At 46.5% G+C, this 16,816-nt stretch overlaps 1 protein-coding gene across 1 annotated transcript in view; it reads left to right on the top strand.

The window, feature by feature from the left end:
* ABCA4 (ATP binding cassette subfamily A member 4) overlaps window positions 1-5,947 on the top strand; it is a 141,464-nt gene extending 135,517 nt beyond the window's left edge. Inside the window, exons 50-51 of the mRNA XM_039236476.1 lie at window positions 3,762-3,868; window positions 5,846-5,947. Coding sequence (XP_039092407.1) covers window positions 3,762-3,868; window positions 5,846-5,873 — 135 coding nt within the window. The 3' untranslated portion in view covers window positions 5,874-5,947. The remainder of the gene's footprint in view (window positions 1-3,761; window positions 3,869-5,845) is intronic.
* Window positions 5,948-16,816: the final 10,869 nt, after the last annotated feature.

Here is a 16,816-nt window from a genome sequence, read left to right as displayed (position 1 = left end):
CTGAATGGACTGAGATAGAAGGAAGAGGGAATGAAAAGGGGAGAGAGAATATGAGTGACCTATAGGAGCCCAGAGGAAGCCCACTGAATCCTGACGAGCAGGAAGTAGGAGGCAGTAGAGAAGTCTTCCCAAAAGGATTGTGCACCTATTCAAGTTTTCAGTGATTCTCATAACCCTAAGAGTAAGGTGCAAAACCCCCACTTGGCATCAATAGCCTTTCATTTGTCCTCAGTTTACCCTTCCAGTTTTATTCCTTGTCAGTCCCCATTATATATGTATAATCCGGCCAAACCAAATCCCTTAAAGGCCTTCATTTTCTCATCTCCCTGTTTTTAATCATTCTCCTCCCCCACCTAGTGTCCAGATATAAAGAACTCTTATGATTCAAAAAAACAAGACAAACAGCCCTAGAGAACAATGAGCAAGGAATATGAATAGGCTCTTCACAGAAGAGGAAACTCAGATTGTCACTAAACATGTGAAAAGATGCTCAGTCTCACTACTAATCAAGGAAATGGAAATCCAAATAACAAATACTGCATACCTCGCAAGTTGGCAAAAATTAGGAAGTCAAATAATACTACCTTAAGTCAGTTTGGGGTGCTATAAGAAAGTACCATAGACTAGGTAGCTTATGACCAACAGAAAAGTACTTTTCATAGTTCTAGAGGATGGAAATCAGAGCACCAACATGGTCAGCCTCTGGTGAGAGCCCTTTTCTGGGTTGCACATTGCTGATTTTTTGTTGTATGCACACATGCAGAAAGGCAGCAGTCTAGCTTTCTAGTCTCTTCTTATAAGGGCACTCGACCCATGGATAAGGGCTCCACCCTCATGACCTAATTACTTCTCAAAGACCCCTACCTCCTAATGCCACCACATTGGAGACTAGATTTCAATACATGAATTTCAGGGGGACACAAACATTCTGTCCATAAAAACTATCAAATCTGGCAAAGTCATAGGTGGTGGGAACTCTCACTACTGGTGGGAGCATGTGATGGTTGTCCCCAAGGCTACCTCCGTGTTCAGAGACTGGCTAGGAGGACTTGCATATAGTTGTAGTCATGGCTAAGATTTATCACAATGCAATGTAGTGTCCATTCTCTTCTTCCACAATAAGAGAGTAGTGGCTTGGTGTGTGGTTGCCCAGGTAGGGACTGCATTCCTTACACTTGTAGTAAAGTGTGGTGTTGTCACTGAGTTCACTCTGTCAGAATGAAATGGAAGTGATAATGTGCACCACTGAACAGGAGTGCCCTTCCATGCTCTCTTCTTCAGTCTGCTGTCTGGACTTGGTTTTGTGGTAACCCAGCTTCAACCGTAGAAATGACCTCAAGGACTTGGGATGGCAGAGCTACAAGTTAGAAGGACTCTGGGTTCCTGAGGGTGTGTGTGTGTGTGTGTGTGCGCGCGTGTGCATGCGTGCATGTGCATGAGCGTGAGTGTGTGAGTAGGGGCTGGGAGGGGGCGGAGCTGCCCAACAATGCAGCACACACTCCTCCCAGACTATGAAGTGGCCCAAATTTGTTTGCATCTTGGTTACAGCAGACTAGATTGGTTGACTTAAGTGATGTGATAGAAATAACATTTTTGACTCACCCGACAGCCAAAAACGAGCCCTTCTAGACTGAAGCCAGGAAGCCAGTGCTGTAACAGGCCCCTAGGCCCTGTGCGCTGGCAGCAACAGGCCCTGGGTCAGCTACAAGGAGCTTGCCTTGAAGGGAAGTAAACTGGGCTCTCCATCCCACATGGGGAAGCTCACATGCTCCCTCCGAAGACACTCTGGCAGCTGTGTAGGGTGTTAAAGCTTCTCAACAGAGCAAGCCTGGAAACCTCTGCTTAGAAGTACAAATGTCCTCAAGAAACACAGAACACTTTCTGCAAGCCTGGGGCGGGCTGCCAGGAGCTCAGCAGCCGGCTCCACGCTAATCATTCAGAGCTTGTCTCTAGGAAGATGTAGTGAGCAAGATCACTGGCCCTGAAAACCAGCTGGGCTGGCGTTGGATAGATCAGGGGGAGAGAGTGTTTATCAAGCAGGATTGAAACTCCCTAAAATTATCTGATTCCCAGAAAGGCTACTAACAACTCCCAAGCTATGTGAATCCCAAATCCAACCAGCTACTCACCAGATAACACTCAGGGTTCAAAGATCAGTTATTACATAACATAAACATGGCCCACAGCAGGGACACACACACACGCATACACACACTTTAATTGGCAACAGACCTTGCCTTCGATAAGTACATTCTGCCTAAATTTGCTCAGGAATTTTTTTTATTTTTAATAAGTACAAATAATGAATGCCTATTTTTGATGTTCTATAAAAAAATAGGCTAGCTATCTGAAAGTGCTAAGGTAGAGGGAAACTAGGGTATCTGACCCTGGACCTTGCAAAAAGAAATGTGGAATTTGCCAACGGATGCAGCTATGAAGATATTTTCAGTAATTAGCATTTTTAACAATTTTCAGCTTGTCTCTGAGAAACAGCCTAGACCCTTCATTACAGACAGTAAAAAGATTTAAGGAACTTGCCCAAGGCCAGAGGGAGATAGCACATCAGAGCCAGAATTAGGCCCAAGTCTTAATGGCCCCCATCGGGTCTTCAGCCCATACTCACACCTTCTACTCTTTTAATTGAAAAGATGAGCAGAGAGGGGTGCCTGAGTGGCTCAGTCAGTTAAGCATCCAACTTCAGCCTATGATCTTGTGGTTCATGGGTTTAAACCCCACATCGGGGTCTGTGCTGACAGCTCTGGATTCTGTGTCTCTTTCTCTCTCTCTCTGTCTCTCGCCTACTTGCACGCTGTCTCTCTCTCTCTCAAAAGTAAATAAAGATGAAAAAAAATTTTTTTAAGGAAAAAAGAGCAGAGAAACAAAGAGGTATCAAGCAAAGGCCAAAACTGCATGTATATGCTTGTCAGACTCTCTTCCCAGAAAGCATGGTATTTCTATAATTACCACCAAAGAGGTGAAAGGGAGGAAAGAAGAAAGAAAGGAAGGGATATATTTTGCAGTTTCTAAAACACTAATGAGATGCAAAGCTGGGGACTAGGCAGTAGGATAGGCGGAGAAGGGGTCTGCAACAGTGTCATAACTGTGTGCAGAGAGACCAGGGGGCCGAGGTGATGCACAGAACTGAGCAGGGAGCATCGGGCCCTGCAGGGACAGAAGCTGGGGGGGAGGGGTGGTCACAGGGACAGTATTTCCCCACAGCACTCCCCAGCAGCATCGTTCCATGGGAAATCCGAAGAACAAACATTGTTTCATGGGCTCTGTGATGAGGTGAATGGAAAGGCAGATGCCGGCCAAACTAGAAATGAAGAGACAAAGGGTTTAAGAAAGCTAAAGAAGCGCAGGTGGTGCGACACTTGGACTAAAAACACTCTGGAGCTGACACGCCCTGGGGCCCTGAGAACAGACTCCAAGTGCAAGGAGAGGCTGGACAGGAGCCTCCCATCAGGGCTGCGGTTGGAAAAGGCATGCAGAGGCAGTGGGTGCTTTGGAGCCCACATCTCCTGTCAGAGACGCCTGCAAAAGTAAAAAGGCTCACAGCTTTAGGGCTGCTGAGAATGCTCCAAACGTGAAAACACACAGGCCTACCATTCTGTGATCTGACTTCATGTGGGTGGCAAGAGATAGAGTTATGGTTGGCCAGAGCAGAAAGAGGGATGGTGGCCTCTTTTAAAAGCACAAAAGCGGTGGTCTGGAGCAGAGTCCAAGAAGGAAGAAAGCTTGCTTCCTCCCTCTGCTTTCAGCCATGTGGGGACACAAGAGAAGGCAGCAGTCTGCATCCCAGAAGATGGCCCTCACCAGAACTCCAACATGCTGACACCCTGCTCGTAAATGCCCAGCCTCCAAAATCGTGAGGAATAAAAGTCTGTCGCTTATTTAAGGGGGAGGGGGAATGGTTTAAGATGGTTATCAAGGGTTTCTCAACATCAGGCCCAGATCCCCACCCTCCCACTGGTGCCACGTTCCCACAAACTCACACACAGGGCCCACAGCTAGTCTTCAGTGGACTGCCCAGAACAAGGCCTTCATCATAAAACCCCATCGCACAGGCCTGCTACGCTGCTCATGGGAGGTCATGCTAGCTCTACCTTTTCCAGACTCTTCATAGTTCTTGGCCCAGTTTTTGTCTGGTTCCGGACTCTTGCTGATGGTGGTGTTTGCGGCCCCTTCTACAGCCACTGCCTTCAGGACTCGGTGACCCTACTTGGTCTTAGGAGTGCCAACCCTTGGTGTGTCCGGCAATCCTGACCCAGACCTCTGACTCCTTTCTCCTTGAAAGTCCTGAGATAGGACCTTTTAGTTTCCAGCCTCTGGGTTCCATGACTCCCGGCTATAGCCTGCCCCCAACCAGCTGCCCCAGTGGGCTCCCAGTCCAACCACAGGCCTTTGAGCATGGTTTTGCACAGTTTGGACAGGACCATAGTGGGACTTGTGATGGTACTTCCATTTGTACTTTGTTGCATATTGTATGCCTAATCATGTCTACCAAACTGTGCATGGTTAATCTTACTGCCTGAGCTGCTTCTGCATCAATCCCTTTGTTGTCCTTAAGAGAATTTAAAATAAATACCACTGCTGCCCTTGGAGTTCTGTTAAGAAGATGTACTCAACCCAGTAAACCCAAATCTCTGGTGCCTCTAGCTTGAGAACTTGATTCATGCGCAACTGTTTCCGAGCCTCTACTAAGGGCCAGGAAGCATAGTACACACTGGGAAACTGGGGACAAGACGTGGCCCCCATTCCCGTGGAACTCATTCCAGTCCAATGGGGAGAAGGAAGAGTAGTACCCAAATGGTTATGAGTTGGCATAAGCACCACTAAGAGGTAAGAGGCATGCTTAACCCAAAGGAGACATGACTGAGTACATTGGTAAAAGGAGTAAAAGAAAACAAAGGGAAGGAGGAGGGGGAATGGGAGGGAGTGTGTTCTAAGCAGTGGGAGCAACACGGGGGTGAGAGCCCCTGATTCTGTGCAGTGCATCAGTTTGGCTAGAAGCTGGGAGTACAGGGTGAGCTGGTGCTTCCGGGGGGGTGAGAAGATAGAGGCAGACAGATCTGCATCCTGGTGGGCCTGTACTCCAGGCTCTGCAGTCGGGATCTTATCCTATAATGTGCCCTGGTTCTTAAACTTTCGTGTACATGAGAATCCGTGGGGGAGCTTGTTTTAACTGTGGTTCCCGAATGCTGCACACAGAAACTCAGATTCAGCAGGTCAGGGAGTGGACCCAGGGATCTGCATTTTTATGATCACTCCCTTTGCTGGATGAGTTTGTTGAAGAGGATGATTGGGCAACACTTTTCTAAATACAGCTGTAGGAGATGTAGAGCCAGAGAGGGGTGGCGTGATCAGATCTCTTTCAGAAAAGTCACTCTGGCAGAAAGTACCCCATCCATGCTCACTCAGCAAAGCCCCCTAATCCTTTGATAATCCCCCAGTAACCTTCTGCCCGTGGGGCATAGAGCTCAGAGTTGGCTCTGAAACAGACTGACTCCTGAGAAGAGGGGCCACTGGGAGGGTCATGCCCGAGTGCTCCTGGACTGTCTTCCTTGCGACATTTGTAGCTCCAAACCCAGGGCAACCGGGAGTACTTGCTATGAAAATACAAAAGCTTTGGGGCCTTAGGTCCACTGATGGACTTCTGGATTCTAGAGAATACAGGCTGTGTTGGGGGCTGGGGCCTGGAGCAGATCCATGTCCGGTCTAGTCAGGGCCACAGGAGCTCTGGACAGGACGGAACCTGTGCTCGTTTGGTTAACAAAGGCCCAAGGGGAATTTGGGTGTAGGCCATGTCAGTGATTTACCTGAAATGCCAATTCTATCATTTCAGAGGATGGAACCCACCCTGCTTCATGTAGCCCAGTTTCCTGCAGCCAGTGGTGATTCATGCATTGATAAATATGACAATGACATTCTAAACAAGAGCCTGCCAATTTATTCCTTGATGCTGCCTAATCAGTTGAGCTGGATTTCTGCAGAAAAATGCCTTCTCATTGTCTGGTGACTCTGAGCCTGGTAAGAAACCCAAGCCGACTCATGCTGGCTGGCAGCATGGGAGGCTAGGTAATGTTCACATTACCTTGCTGCCCACCACCCACGTGCATCGCAGGGTGAACCCTCAGAGCCCAGCCCCGTCACATCTTCCCTGCCTCTTGCACGGCAAAGCTGCATCTCCCCCAAAGCTGCCAATGCCGTGGTCTGTAACAGTTCGTGTTCTGCCATGTCAGAGGGCAAGAACCATATGTTTCAGGCTTCTTTTTTCTGATTCCCCATGCCAGTGAGTGGCCACTCAGATGAGCATGTCTGAAAAAGCCATGAGGCCTCTGTGTGGGCCTGTGTTCAGCCCCTGAGCCAACATGCTAATAGCCCAGCCCTGCAGCCACCCAGACACAGCTTCTAGACCAAGATATGTGTTTCTTGAACACTCCCTAGATTTTTTTTTTTTTTTTTGGCTTACACTTAGCAGGACTGCCGCATCACTGGCTGAACCCTGACTGGCATTTGCTGAGACTAAGCCTCATTGACACTCTGTGGAATACTATTGAGGATCTAGAGAAGAAAATGGAAAAATAATCACGTTCAGCTGCTTTAAACAGCCAGTAGGAGATGATTCCATTTAAAGCAGCTACAAGGTACCTAACACAAATATTTTGGCTTTTCTATGTCAACTTATCCGTTTCCAGGCCATAAACATTTAAACATCATTTGTGTGTGATCTAACGACATTTGTGAGTGAGTAGTCAATACCTAAAAAAAAATCTAAGAAACATCAACCTGATATAATTAATCAAAAGGTAAGTTTCAAGACAGATATCAAAAATCTTTATCTTGGGGCACCTGGGTGACTCAGTCGTTGAGCATCCGACTCTTGATTTGGGCTCAGGGTATGATCTCATGGTTTGTGAGATCGAGCCCCACACCAGGCTCTGCTGCTGACAGTGTGGAGACTGCTCGAGATTCTCTCTCACCTCTCTCTCTGCCCTTTCCCTGCATGTGCACTTTTACTTTCTCTTTCTCTCAAAACAAATAAATAAACATAAAAAATATTTATCATTAACAATGAATTTATAGAGAGTCAAGCATTTATAATCAACTTTCAATAACATGATTCAAGCTTGAAGAGATGGCTATCAAAAATACTATTCTACTCTAAAGAACTAAGGTAATAATGTCATTACAGTTCATTAATATGAGGAGTTGAGTGGTTGGCCCTAGTAAGAGCCAGTCCAGTACCCTGTGTCTTGATACAGAGGTCAAGAGATCAGGACAATCCAATGATGATTGTCGCTCTGCTGCCCATGATGCCTTGGGGACAGGAGTTTGTAACTCACCCAACTGGTGGGCACTGTCACCACCCATTGTGATCTGGAATAAAGATACCTGAAATCTTGAGAGAACTTTAAGATTTAGGATTTAGGAATTAGTTTAATTAAACCTTTAGTCTTCAAAATGATGTTCATGTCATTTTATATCTGTTTTGTCAAATATAAGGACATATATGTAAGATACTTTCACATACATGATATTCATTCTATGTCATTTAATTCTAGATATTATTATCCCAACTTTTATTAAGAGGATTAACCTGGGGCTCAGAGAGACTCAAGATCATATAACTGGTAATTCGCAGAGTTGGGATTCACCCAGATCTGTCTGCCCCAATTTCCATATTCCTTCTGCAACACTTTTTATCACATCACAACTATGATACCTAGGTTTGCTCCTTTTATCCAGAAGACACAATTGTTTCTTGATCTTATAGTCAAGAATTGACTGGTATATACAAAACTTACAACGAAAAACTCTACATCTTGGTCATATGTGTCCTGCTGGTCTAGGATGTCCCCTAGTATATTTGTACCAGTGCCAATAAGGCCAGAACCAAAGGTTAGGGGGACCCACTGCCACACTCCTACCCTTCCCAAGTGCCCTCAGCTCAAGGGACACTACTCAGGAGCACAGGACAGGTTTTCAGATACCCAGTGACAAAAGTGAGTTCCAGGAGATCAATATTCACTCGTGCACACAAACAGCTGTTCTGCCCTTCGTCTTAACAGTCACACAAAAGGCTTTAAGTGCACCTGGCTGGTTCCTCTCAGACACTGTATATCGGACAGGTTGGGTGGAGTCCTTCCTATTTTCAAATTGTCCTCTCTGCTCACAAACACCAGATGCCCCAAGCTGTAATAATTGTGTGGCAAAGGCTGTGACTCCTTAACTACCCCCCACCCATGGCAAACAGAGTAGGCTAAAGAGACATAATAGGAATGAGAGGAACACAAACCATTTGTCAGGTTCCCATTATGAGCTAAAAGCTTTCAAAATAAGCCTGTGAAGTAGTTATTCTTACCCCTGCTTTTAAGATAAGGCCACTCAAACTGGGAGATTGAATTATCTACCAAACTCGTGGAGCTAATGAGAGAGACAGCTAAGATCTGAACCTAAGTCTGTCTCTCTTAACACCCATGGGTTTGGAGGGATGTGTTCAGGCTGTGTTTGCTGCATATAGGGGCAAGCTGAAGAATCACTGTAGACCATGGGGACTGAGTCTCAGAGGGTCCAGGACTCTCCTGCCCACAATGTCGTCCCTACCCTGGTGGGGTGGGCAAGTAACCGTGAGTTCTGAGCTGCTCTGAGACCCTAAGATCTTCAGTGCCGCCTGGCTAACTTCATCAATGATGGTACCTTGTTCTATTTCATTTAACGTTTATTCATTTTTTAGAGAGAGAGAGACAGACTGAGCAAGGGAGGGGCAGAGAGAGAGGGAGACACAGAATTTGAAGCAGGCTCCAGGCTCTGAGCTGACAGCAGAGAGCCTGATGTGGCCCTTGAACCCACAAACCATGAGATCATGACCTGAGCTGAAGTTGGACCAGCTTAACTAACTGAGCCCCCCAGGCCCCCCAGGTCCATTTATATTCTTTACAATAATATGTGATCGTAAGTATAAGTTCCTGAGTTCTGTGTATTGTTCTAGCAAATTATCAAACCTGAGGGGGTAGAAGGATTGTGGGAACCCCCAGATTTGTAGTCAGCGGGGCAGAAATACTGGTAGCCTGGGGACCCCACTTGTAGCTGGCATCTAAAGCGGGGCAGTCTTGTGGGACTTAACCTGTGCTAACTTCCAACAGTTAGTGTCAGGATTGAGTTGAATTGCTGGACACCCAGCTGGTATTGGAAATTTGGTTTTTGATAAAAAAAAAACACAACAACACACTTATGCTCCTAGAAAAGTGTCTGGCACATGGTAGGCACTCAACTAATACTTGCTGAATATATGATGGAGGGATGTCATCTCCCCTGTACTGAACTGCCATGAAAGTTCTCCTATTGACCATCATCTTCTTTCCCTCCCATAGTTCCTTCCTCATGGCTCTGTGACAATCCAACAAATGACTATTTTTGAGGTCCCAAAAAGTGCCAGGTACAAAGAGTTACCATCATTGATGAAGTTAGCCAAGAGTCATCGAGGATCTTGGGGTCTCAGAGAAGCTTAGAACTTGTGGTTACTTGCCCACCCACCAGGGTAGGGCTGAACATTGTGGATAGGAGAGCCCCGGCCTCCTCTGAAACTCAGTCCTCAGTTTATCTACAGTGATACTTCAGCTTACCTCACCTGCAACAAAATGCAGTCCTGAACCCAGTCCAAACTTCTGAAGCCTGGACTAAGGTCACCCAAAAAAGACTGGCTTTGAAGACACCAAGTTTGAGAGTCGTTCTCAGCAGGAAGCAGATGGAACTGCAAACTGGCCAAGAGCACAATTCTCTATGTTTTCAGTAAATAGGCTTCTCCCCTGCAGGGCATCCAAGAGCCAGCTGAGTCTCTTGGTCTCTCTCTTCTCTAGCTTTTAGCTTCTACACCCAACTCTTTGGGGAATTTTTTTTTAATATTTTATTTCTTTCTGAGAGAGAGGGAGAGACAGCATGAGCAGGGAAGGGTCAGAGAGAGAGGGAGACACAGAATCTGAAGACAGGCTCCAGGTTCTGAGCTAACTGTCAACACAGAGCCCAACGCACGGCTCAAACCCACAAACTGTGAGATCATGACCTGAGCTGAAGTTGGACACTTAACTGACTGAGCCACTCAGGTGCCCCTCTGGGGAATTTTAAAGAAACTCCACTTAACACACAACATTCACAAGAACAAATTCCAGACGGGTGAAAGTGTTAAACTTACAACTCCTACACTGCTAGAAAAGAATATGATGCTAATCTTGCAGTGGAAGCGTCCTTAAGACAGAGGCAATAAAGGAGAAATTACGTGGATTAGACTAAATAGATTTTGACCCTTCTTAAGGACAAAGGACAAGACTAACAATGCTAAAGATAAGCTGATACAAATATTTTCCATTTAGATTAAAAGTGATAATAGGGGCGCCTGAGTGGCTTAGTCGGTTAAGCGTCCGACTTTCGCTTAGGTCATGATCTCGCGGTTCGTGGGTTCAAGCCCCGCATCGGGATCTGTGCTGGCTGCCAGCTCAGTTTTTTTTTTTTTTTTCAGTCTGTGACTCCCTCTCTCTCTGACCCTCCCCTGCTCACGCTGTCTCTCTCTCTCCTAGAAATAAATAAAAAAAAAATTTTTTTTTTTAAAAAGTGATAATATGTAAAGGTAAATAATACGCAATCCTGATAATATGTAAAGAGCTTCTACAAATTAATAGAAACCCTTTGAAGACAAAGGACAAGAAGGAAGAGACTTTTCTTTGTGAGGGTGGGAAGGGACAATAAAATAAGAGCATCTCCCCTTCCACTTGATTCCCAGACTGAATTTCAGGCTTCCAGCAGCAGAAATTGATGGGCCCGCTCAGGAGAGATGTGTCGAGTCTCAGGATCTAAGCAGAGCAGCCTTGGGCCCCTGATGACAAAGGGTGGTTGGCACATGGCGAACAGATGGCCTTTTCCCCATATCTGCCTGAAACTCACCATCCCAACTCTGCCAGCCAAGGACTAGAGTCTTCGGAGACATGACACCCATGACATGGACTTTGGTGTTCGGCTTCTGCGATTTTTTTCAAGTTTCTGTGAGCAGCAGATACATAAGAAGCACAGGATAGGGGACAGAGAAGTTGCTATGTGGAGGGACAACCAACAGGTTTATGGACACAGGTGAGACACCCTTCTGGGGACTTCCAGAAAGAACTGGGGGGATATTTTAAGGGGCCAGAGACCCTGTTTTTACATAGGATCCTGCAATAGAAAATGTCTGGGCATACGTGTATATGCGTTCCTTTTGTCTGAAAGAATAATGGTTTTCTTAGGGAAATGGGCTTATAAAAGGCAAGAAATTCCACTTTTGATCGCATACACTTCTATGATGTTTAATTTTTTGTAAGGAATGTATATTACTTTCATAACAGTAACAAACAAGAAGACAGTCCCATTTAGAAAAACAAACAAAAAAATGCACCAGATGTAGCATTTGGCTTTCAGGGTTTGAAAGTGTGCTGGTGACAGACAGCACAAACCCACAGTCACATCGTCGAGTGTGCGCTGAAGCCTGTGGCAGTGAATAAAGCACCGAGAGGTAAGATCTATGGGAGCTTACCTAGCCTCAGGTCTGGAACTGAACCACGTCCAAGGCCAAAAGCTGGTTTGGTGGCCAGCATGGAGTGCCAGAGTTAATTATTATCTTTGGCATAGAGGCCCAGACTTGTTCTGCCCCCAGAGTTTTGAAAAAACGCCTCCTTTTGTGGGGTTGAAGGGTTTCTCTCTCGCAAATGCTTTGGCTGCAAGCAAGAGATGGAATCGTGGTCTCATGCCCTGCTGCTCTTGGAAACATGTCCAACGTCTTCATCAAGATTCACAAGGGCTGGCCCCTGACTTCCTCTCCACCTCTCTCTCCGTCTTCCAGCTCTTGCTGCAGGCAAAAAACTAGGTGCTGTCCCCAGACTGTCATGTCTCTGATCTGGAAAGCCCTCGCCTGCCCTTCCCTCCTTCTATTCCCAGTTGCGCTGTTTCCCCCTTGCAGAGAGTCCTCCTGGCCTCCCCTTCCCCCCGTCCCCGAGTGAGATACCATCAGCCATGCTCAAATCAGCCGTGCTCCTGGAGCAGCCCGGGTCATCTCCAGAACATTAGCACTCTGTAGAATGGCCGCCTGAGCACATGTCCGGGGCTTCCACCCGCCTGGTGGGCGCCTTGCTGTCCCGGCAAGGGTGTAGTATCAGCACAGTAACCTCCAGGTCTGGGCCTGACACTCCACCAACATTTGCGGAATGAGTAACCTGCTGGCCCGGCCTAACTAACCCTTCAGGCACCGTCAGGTCAGGCGCCGCTGTGCTCTTGCTGCCTCACCATGAGCTCCTCAGAGTTCCTGAGGGAAAGACAGTGGCAAAACTCCTACAGTTAACTGCCCTTACTCAAGTATCTCTTCCTGGAAGAGAAACTTCAACACAAAAAGACAGTTACATGCCAACAGAGGTAATGGCATGCAGGCTTTGCACACTAAGTTCTCACTGTGTCAGTTTACCGGGAACAAAGGGCCAGGCAGGGCAGAGAAAAGCATACCAAGGGACTAGAGTTCCGGCTCTGACTCCACCCCAGAGCACTGTGACTTTGGGCAAATCCCTTCACCTCCCTGGCCTGTCTGTCCCAGACCCTATGAAGTAAAGGGCTGGGTCAGGTCCTCGCTAAAATCCTGGGAGAGGCAGGAGAGAAGCTGAGCAATCAGAAAAGCACATCAGTTGAGCTCCACTCAACCTTGACCTCAGCCCTGGATAGAAACCAACTCAAATCCTCCTCCCTACAACAGCCCCCGTACCACGGACATTTACAGTCTGAGTCACAGGGCAAAATTCCCACCAAGGCCTTGCAAGTGGTGCTTTTGACAAACAAACAAATCTAGACTGACTGGGACCTTTCCTTGAAGAGGAAGGAAAGGAAGGACACCTGCCTCCTCACACCGCATTCCCCACAGTACAGGTTGTGCTCGGACCTTATTTCTACCCAGATCAGGCAATTGCCAGACACCCACGGTGCTGGGCCATATCACCAGCCTGAGCCTCCCTCCCTGAGACAACGCTGGAGGTAAATCCATGCCCCCTTTCCAAGACGCTAAGGTGGGGAGGCTGCTGATCACATTCTAAGGAAGAGGGGAGCACCTTGATTCCCACTGATTTCACTGAGCTGGGGGGAAAGGAGAGAATTTGCTGATATTTTTCCTGAATTCTACCAAATGCACACTAGCTTGGATATTGATCACACATGAATTCAGGTCCCAGTTCTGCCACTTTCTAACTGTTTCACTTTCGACCAGTTACCAATTTCTCTGTGTCTGTTTTAAATCTGAAGAGTGGGGATATAATGCTCACACTGAGGCCTCCCTTGACGTGATGTTATGAGGATTAAATGAAACACCTGTCAAACATCCAGCTCAGGGCCTTCTTAGCTAAGTGCTTAGCAAATGCTAGCAACTGTTAACAGCCTGGAAATGTTTGGCACAGAGCAATGGGGCTTATGTTTTTAAAAGAATTTCCCCATTAATCACGGGCAGGACCAAATCCTGATCCCACAGCCCAGAATTCAGGTCTTGTCATGCCCCTCACTCACCGCCCCATAGTTGCAGCTACTTTTGATTAAACAACAGGGAACTCAGAATTGTGAAAACGAAAATCTCCAGGCAAAGACTGGTCTGCTCCTGACCACAGTGGCAGACCCAAACCCAGGGAATCCTCGCAGCTCAGATCTGCTGTTTCTTTCTGCCCTAGCAGCACAGCCCTGAGATCAGGTGGCCCAATTCCAAGTTGCTGACTTTGAGTCTGTGATGCCTCTCCCCCAGTGACCTTTTGTTTGTCGGGGAACCTTTAGAATAGTTACTTTTTAATCTCATGAAAAGTCCCTGCAGCCTGCTTTGTGAGGGAGTAAGAACCAGGAGGTTACGAACACCTTGGGGATGCTTGATAATGAGTGGCCCCTCATTATCAAGGAGCTGGTCCTCGGGTGTCTCTGCCAGCTCTGGGCCAGTAAACCTTTTTTTGTTTTGTTTGAGTTGGTCTCAGTTTTTTATACGTAAAAAAACACCAAAGGATCAAGATGGGGCAGGCCGTATGGCGAATAAAGACACGCCCCACACATAAGTTAGGATCCTCAGCAAACTCTCCTTGACTTGCTCAATAAATAAACCAGTGACTGAGCTGCTCTAGCACATTCTATTCTGGAGCCTAGAAGGGATCCTTCTCATTCCAGGGAACAGAAGACACTAGATTAGTAGCTTCAGTCCCTAGCCCACTTCCCTGTGTCTGTGTCTGCTGTGTGTGGTGGGTGACAAGACCACCTCCCACCCCAGAGTCGCTTCTGGGACACTGCCAAGGCCACAAAGGATCCAGAGGTGAAGAGAGGCTTCTGGGGCCCTGATGAACAAAATCGGCCCGTGAGGGCATGGTGTATGTCTGGCAATGTGCCAGCCACTTTCCATCTACCTCCTCCGTTAATCCTCATAACCCCATACTGTGGAACTGTTATTAGTGTGAAGGCTCAGAAGGGTTGAGTGCTATGCTCAAGATACTGGCAGAAATCATCTTAAACCCCACAACCTGATGTGGGAGGGTAAAATATAAAACTGCCTTTACCATTTAACTTCAACTTGCAAATGATGCTGTATTTCCAAAAGTTAGGAAATTAGTGAGCAGTGGAGTTCTTTAGGAAAGCCTGGAAAAGGGGAAGGATTTGCAGGGTCCCCAGGGAAGGGGAAGAGGCAAGAACCCCACGTGCTGGAAAGAAGTCCTACATGTGAAAGAAGCAGGGGCAAGACCAGATCAGACTTTTCTTTGGATTCAAAATCCTTTTTTTAAAAAAAGTTGTTCCTTCTTTGCTCTTTGGAAACTACTGTTCACATGGTTCTGCAGGTTTAATTTCTTCACTCTTCGGCGTTGAGAGAAAATTTCGCTTTTGTTTTTAATAGACTTCTGCAAATCAAACATAGTATTTCTCTTAAACTGAGGTCATCTGGGTGACTAGTGCAAGATTCAGAACAAGGTGAATTCCAGGATGTCCTGACACAACCAGAGGGGACTGTCACTGTCTGGCTGAGCCCCCAGTTTCCCGTAGGAGAATGTTGAGCCCACAGTCAGCCCCCAGCTCCCAGACAGCATGAGTCTCTCCCTCCTCCTCAGGCCCTAAGCTGTAGGTAAGTCTCTGCCTTTGACCTCACAGATCTCTCTGTGACCAAACTACCATGTAGGAAAGTTCCTGGAGGTGAGAGTGTCATGCTTCATCCACTCCTCCAACCAAGATGCCTTACTGCCTTCTAAGTGCAAGGAAGTTGTGGGGCCCTGGAATACAGCTGTGAGCAAGACTGTCCTGGCATTGGAAAGGCATCAGACTTCCCATACTTGAGAGTATAGACTCTGCCTGGATCATAATCTCAGCTCTTGCACATGCTAACTGTGTGACCCTTGGGACAGTCACTTAACCTCTGTGTATCTTAGTTTCCTCATGTATACAATGATGATGATAACAGTACCTATCTCAGAGCAATGAGGATTAAGTGAATTCATGTTTTTTCAAAATTTTTAATATTTATGTATTATTGAGAGAGAGACAGAGCAAAAGTGGGGGGCGGGGCAGAGAGTGAGGGAAACAGATTTTGAAGCAGGCTTCAAGCTCTGAGCTATCAGCACAGAGCCTGACTCACGGCTCGAATTCACAAATCGTGAGATCATGTCAGATGCTTAACCAACTGAGCCACCCAGGTGCCCCAAGTGAATTCATGTTGAAGTGTATCTACTGTGTTTATGATTAGTAGCCAGTAAATCCTATGTATAAGTTAGTACTACAGACCGTCATGATCATGAAGCTGATAACATGTAAGTGCTATCTACAGCCAGGGTTAGCACAAGGTGTTTTACAAGGACACAAGAGGGGTGCATACCCCAGATAGGAGGGCTTCCCAAAAGATGTTACACTTTCAACAGACACATAAAGAATCAGATAACCAAAATGAGGAGATGTGAAGACAGAAGGGGGTCCAGAATGAGGGACAGCAGGTGCAAAAGCATGGAGGCAAAAGTCCGCACTTTCTTTGGCAAGTTTGCTTCATTTAAAGAAATACGTGACAATAAGTCAGTCGCCAAATAACAGTTATTACAGACTTTGTAATGTGCCTTAACCATTAATGTAAAAACAGCACAGAATTCAGATGCAGGTGACAAAGACCAAGTCTGAACTAAATTTATCTTTGAAAGTTATACCAAAAAGGTCAAAATGGCTCACAAGTTCTCTTTATTTCCAATAGGAAACAAACATTTATGGACCTCACAATCCGGGGTTAATTGGATCATTTCTTGGAAGATTCCTGATCTGTAATGGAAGATATAGCAGAGTCTTGCTTTTTAGTCCCCGCCTGTGTCCCCAGCACCGCACCCTGCATGTGGCAGTTACACAGCAGATGCCTTTGTTTTTCTTTATACTCATAATGCACCGATTTTTAAAAAAAATTTTAACGTTTTATTTATTTCTGAGAGAGAGAGAGAAGCAGTGTGAGCAGGGGATGGTCAGAGAGAGAGGGAGATACAGAATCCAAACTAGGCTCCAGGCTCTGAGCTAGCTTTCAGCACAGAGCCCAACGCGGGGCTCGAACCCACGAACCGTGAGATCATGAGCTAAGCCGAAGTCGGACGCCTAAAGGACTGAGCTACCCAGGTGCCCCCTAACCGATTTTTTTTTTTTTTTAACAAATGCTTTTTCAATGGCAAATGTTAAAATGAATTTTGCCAAAGCCCAGTGCTTCTCTTCCCACTCAATTCACAGAAAGCAAGTTGGGGCGTGCCTCTGATCTCTTGCAGCAGCAAGCTAATCTCCAAAACGA

The sequence above is a fragment of the Hyaena hyaena genome, unplaced genomic scaffold (genome assembly GCF_003009895.1).
Source record: "Hyaena hyaena isolate Hyena2069 unplaced genomic scaffold, ASM300989v1 scaffold_111, whole genome shotgun sequence".
Taxonomy (NCBI): domain Eukaryota; kingdom Metazoa; phylum Chordata; class Mammalia; order Carnivora; family Hyaenidae; genus Hyaena; species Hyaena hyaena.
The sequence above is the reverse complement of the archived record's forward strand: the minus strand, read 5'-3'. Positions and strand labels throughout refer to the sequence as shown.